The 5691-nt window shown below is 39.1% G+C and overlaps 1 protein-coding gene across 1 annotated transcript in view; it reads right to left on the reverse strand.

Annotated features, from left to right (window-relative positions):
- Window positions 1-5485, reverse strand: part of LOC104500044 (A disintegrin and metalloproteinase with thrombospondin motifs 12-like) — a gene marked incomplete at its 5' end in the record, with an annotated part of 48104 nt that extends 42619 nt beyond the window's left edge. The window contains one exon of the mRNA XM_010143637.1: window positions 5332-5485. Coding sequence (XP_010141939.1) covers window positions 5332-5485 — 154 coding nt within the window. The remainder of the gene's footprint in view (window positions 1-5331) is intronic.
- Window positions 5486-5691: the final 206 nt, after the last annotated feature.

Consider the following 5691-nt stretch of genomic DNA (forward strand, 5'->3'; position numbering starts at 1 on the left):
AAAAAAAAAAAAAAAGAAGTAGAAATAAAGAAAGTCTTGACTTCAAATTACGTAAATTTTGTCAAATTAGCATTTTCTGGTATAAAATACATGTTATTGAAAAGCCTTCTGTTCACCTTTATTGTTCATGCTTTTTCTGAATGCTGGAATGCCTGCATCCAGAAATATATTTACCTAGTTCAGGCTGTCAGTCAGACATTTTGGAATGAACATCACTGAGCATATTTGCCTTTTAAGCACTATGCAGTGTAAAAACCCTCAAACACTGAACAAATTAGTCCTGAAGTACTTTTCTGGCATGAGTAAATGAGTAGTGTAGCAACGTCACAGTATCAACGCGTTATTGCCTTTGGGGTGCCAATTAGTGTCTCTGTGTGGTAGTTTGTATCAGCTCAGCCAGAATCAGCTCAGATCTTTCCCACTTGGCCATACATTTCTTCTAACAACACATCCATGGCATCAAAATATGACATCGCTGTGACATGCAGGGAATCCCTCTCTCCCTTTCAGTTATAACCACAGAAGCTTGTATTTTACTCTTCCTCTGGTATTTGGAACATCACAGTCTTACCTATACACTTCGCAGGGTGAGGTGCAGGGATCTGAACGAGGCACTGCAGAAAACTGTGGCAGGTCCGGTGATTTACTGTGTCACGGTAAATAGAGCCTTCATTTTATTCCCTAGCTCTGCGGTGATGCTGGCGGTGCAATGACCTTAATATCTAGCAGCTGGGCTTTATCTTACAAGGCCATTAATGACATAGCGTATATTCTCATGTGTCAGAATAAACAGCTCCAGCAGTCATTCAGTCTAAGTACATTTACATGAACTTTAATTTCCAGACTACGTTTTATTTTCTTGCTCCAGTGAGTATCACATTATTTTTGCCATCCACTAGATTAATTTCTAGATGCTTTCTTCTCCCTTTTACTTGCTTTCCTCATTCTTCTGATTCTTCTAGATACAAACTAAACTAAAACTAAACTAAAACGAAAACTAAACTAAACTGAAGTAAAAGTAAACTAAACTAAAACTGTCTAAAGTAATGTGCCACAAATTTCTGCCAAATTGTCTGTTAAAAGGAAACTGGAGAGTAAATGCAAGTTTTCAAACAAGAAAAATTCAGCAGCAATGAGGTTCTGATTCTTCTGCACGCAGATGTCCTCATGCACACTCTGCCACTGAGACAAGCACTGTGTGCCATAGCATGTGCAGTCCAAATTAGCATCCCTCCATGCACCCTTCTGCCATTGCCCCATTCACCAAGACTCTTTTTGATGCACCTGAGACCAGCTTTATTTCTGCTCCCAGCACACATTGCAGAGGCACAAATAATGACCTGGATTTCCTGTCTGTTTCAAAGGAAGGAGGAACAATTTCTTTCCTGCTGCTCAGTGAGTAAAAGGAAAACAGCCAGAGATATTACCCTTTTGTCACTTCCAGAGGGAGAAACTTTTGAGTCAGACTTGTAGTGGGGTCAGATACAAAAAGTCCTTGCTGTGGCTCAAGGCTGGAGTCTGGATGTACTACCTGAATATCAAAGTTACGTGGATGTTACATTGAGCTTTTAAGCTCTTCTTCCCATTTGCCTCCCCCACTGGTTTCCAAATAAAGAAATCAAGTTCATGTCATGTTGGCCATGACATTGTCTTCAATGGGGAGAAGGTACCCTGATGTGACTATTTCTGTTATAATTTGTGTCTGCATCAACGTCTGGTCAAGCTAGCAGTGGGAGGACTAAATTGAACCATAGTGAGAAGCTCCTACAAAATATCTGAGTTGTGCTTTTCAGCAAGAGAAAAAAAACATTTTCACCCCTTGTACTACACAGCTGTGTAATTCCCCAACACAATGTTAATCTCTCAACATAACAATTGTGAATTACTATAGAGAATAGCTCACAGATTTGCATTACTGAAGGTCATTTAAGCCTTTTAAAATTTCTTGCGGGAGATGAATACTTGTTAAAAACAGCAGAGGTGCCAGCTCTCCCTCAGGACACCCTCAGGGTCTGCACACTCTCAGGGCACACACCATGTAAGCCTTCACTTTTAGATGGTGCCATGGCTTGTACTGAACCAAACTTCTCGGTCATGTACATATCAGTGCTCAGCAAATACACTCCCGTGGCAGTATTTTTGCTTAACAACTGGGGGAGCAACTGACTGCTCTAGTAAGAATCAGAGTCCACTCATGATGCATCATTTGAAATGCAGGAAGATAGGACACGTGCCTTAAAGATCTTCTAAATAAAGGGAAAAGAGTGACACTCAAAGGATGACTGCACAGGTATGTGTTTAAATAGGCAACTAATCATCGTACATCTTGATTATTTTAGATTAAATTATTGACAGATCTTTTTGACTCCCTCCACTCAAAGCTGTTTAGAAGTCGGACACCATGACAGTAGGGGGTCTAGGAAGACACCTGAAGGAAGGTCAGGCTATGTGAAAATGCAATGAAAGGATTAAGGGAACTGCATCTCCCATTTCCTTTTTAGCACCACCTGGAACAAGACAGGGTTGCAACTGCAGGCATGTAACTTTGAGATCCTCCTCTGCAGCCACTGGTTACAGCACTGAGTGATTCAGCATTACAGATTTTTAGGCAACTCCTGCGTAAGGACAAAGCTGAGAGAGCACCCAGCTATTTTATATGACAGGCTCTCAAATGAGTTAAAAATTCTAGCTTGTCTTTGTATTGATAAGGCAAGTTCTAAAGGAATACCGTAGCAACAACTCCTCATCAGTAAAGCTTCCTTCTTCATTGAGGCATAGGCAGTACTTCTAAAAAATTAGGACGTATATATTGGACAAATTGCAAGGACCAAGTAAATCAGCACTAGTGCTGTCCATACTTACTTCCCACATGAAGATGCACATTATGGCTTTACCATGGTGGCTAGGAAAGTATCCAGTGCACCTCGCGTAGCTAAAATGAGGCATCTCAATCCACATTTTGCCATCAAAGTAAGACCAATTTGTCCAATTCCTCTGAACAAAACCATGGCAAACTGCAAAATCAGTCTGAAATCACCTGAATTTAGGAGATTAAATTTTTGACTGAATCTGAGTCTATATATTTTGCTTTGACATATCGACCAGGAAAACTGTGAACTTGGTTGTTAAAAAAATAGCTACTCTACACACCAAACAATGTGAGCGATATGGACAGTGGATCTAATGTACAACATCTCGGCATTTTAATTTCTTGCTCAATTTCAGACCTATGTGAAGTGTTATTTTAGTACTCATAACAAATGTGCTTTTGTGAGACTCAGTACTGAAAACCAGAACAGGGCTTTAACACATCACCACTAATGTTTGTGAACTCCTTTTTCATATCATTAGCTACATGTTGCTATCAGAGTACAAGAATGAAGAACCAGACTAATTATATTAAATGCATTTCCAGATTTATCCACCATGTATTGTGTTTATCCAGGCAGACTGAAATACTAGAGAATTACATGGAGATATGTGAAAAAGCTTCTCATCAAGTGTTATGTTGGGTACCTATTTCAGATAAAAGCATGCTGTGTCTCAGAAACGTGAGTTATTTGGGTTACCTACTCATCATTTGGTCTCATTTGTGGCGATTGCATGATTATATCATTCACTCCATGATTCTGACTCCAATTTGTCTGACTCGGTCAGAAGATGAGAAGCAGTAGTCACCAGGTGAATACTGGCAAAATTGTATTTATGAGACCACCAGTACCTTGGAGGAAATTTCTTAGAAAGGCTTTGAGCCTCCAGAACTATTAGTGCTGAAATATATCTAGAATCTACAAACTGTAACTGGAATTAGCTTTCCTTTCACCTCTGATCTATCACTTCTGATGAATTAAGTTTTGCTATTTCTAAAATCGTCATAAATTTGAACTGTCACAGGCAATGTTCAATACAGAAAGCACAGGGAAACTAAAATTAACCAGTGATCCAAGTCCACTTGGGCTGGAAATCAGAATATGAAAGGGTAATGATGTCACAAAGACAGGCTTTTGAGTTTAGCAAACTTGCCTCTTGCAAGTGAAGGTCAAAAGCACTGATATGGTATTTATTTCCATTTGGCTTGAACTGCTCATGGCCAGGTCAGGTCTTTCACCATCACAGTTAAAAGGCCCATCCTGTCTCTTTCTGTCAAACAGAACCTCATCGCTATGAGCTTGAACAGAGTCTTGGTAACCCTCTTTCACAAATGTATGTTCTGCAAGGAAAGCCTAAAACAATTCTTTTATTGGTGCTTTCTGAAGCACTGGCATTCTACTAAAACAGGAAGGCTTTAGAGATCATTTACCAATGAGCTGCAAAAATGTGGAGTTTCCATCACTAGAAGTCTTGAAGAAAAGAATGTGAAAAATGTCAAAGACAACCTACATAGTTCTGTAAAAGGATGAATCGTGACTTCTTGAAGTCTCATCTAGCTGCATTTTTATGTGACTCAGTGAGTTAAGACATAGAATCCCAAGCTCCCAACCCTAAGCTAATGTAGTTTCCACAAGGCACCAAATCCTGCTTGTGTTTCCAAAGATGTTAAAAGCAAAAAACCAATCAGGCTCAAAGAGGGTACAGGACACAAATCCCCAGTTTGATGAAATAAACCATGGTTGCAAATACAACCCCTACAAGTAAAGCACTTGTTTTATTTATGAGAAATTCACTAAAACCAAGGCAAAGACTGTGGGTCTTACAGTATACACAGAACACACCTTCTAATGCCACAAACATGCACATCATCCTGGAAACCTACTATCAACATGCAGAATATGCACAGAACTTTATACTTGTTCTTCAATAAACAGAACATTATTGAACCATATACTTTGTGTTTGCCCATTATCTCATTGAACAGCTTTATTCAATTTACTGTTGTTAACTAAAATAATTTTTACTGCCCTCAAGTGCAAACATCTGATCCTATTACAAGTCAGTTCAGCTACATAATGTGTAATGTGAAATTGCATTTTCATAAAAATGCAGAGTGGTGACACCAATTACAACCCTAAAGCTACAATCCTTTGTGAAAACATCTCATCAGAAACACAGGTTTTCTTAAATTGAAGTTTTAAAATAATGGAAAAAGAAGAGAGAAGTTAAAAGGTAACAAAAGTAATTAGCACTCAGTCTAATGGATTCATTAAAAAGGATGGAAATGATTCTTATGTCTACTTCGAAAAGCTGTTTCTATAAACTTGTTTCCACAATCACTAAAAATGTGATAAAATGGAGTACTTGCCCTCAATCCTCAAAAAAAAAAAAGGCAAACATTTTCCCATAACTGTATAAAATTAAATTGTAGAGAAATAAACATGCAAACATACCCAATACCTTACACATGCCATTAATACAGATATCTCGGCTGTGTCTTCCTTCAAAGCAAGGAGTACCATCGGTGACTGCATCAAGCATCTTCTCTGAAAAATGGCCGTCTATTGGCCGACAGTGGAGCTCACAGGGGTTTGCTGAAAGGAAAACGAAGATACTTTCTCAGAAATTACTTCAGTGTGACATTGAACTGCACTGCCAGGGAATGACAGCTGCCTTCACTGCACCATCCACACACTTTCCCTGGCACTTGACATAAACGGCCCAATTAAAAGCAGTTAGCAGAGCCATGGTCATATTGCTAACAGAGTGACACAGGCCTAAAAACTGCCATTTGTGGACTTTTAGGAAGCTGCTGGAGTC

This window comes from Buceros rhinoceros, unplaced genomic scaffold (assembly GCF_000710305.1).
Source record: "Buceros rhinoceros silvestris isolate BGI_N320 unplaced genomic scaffold, ASM71030v1 scaffold7649, whole genome shotgun sequence".
Taxonomy (NCBI): Eukaryota; Metazoa; Chordata; class Aves; order Bucerotiformes; family Bucerotidae; genus Buceros; species Buceros rhinoceros.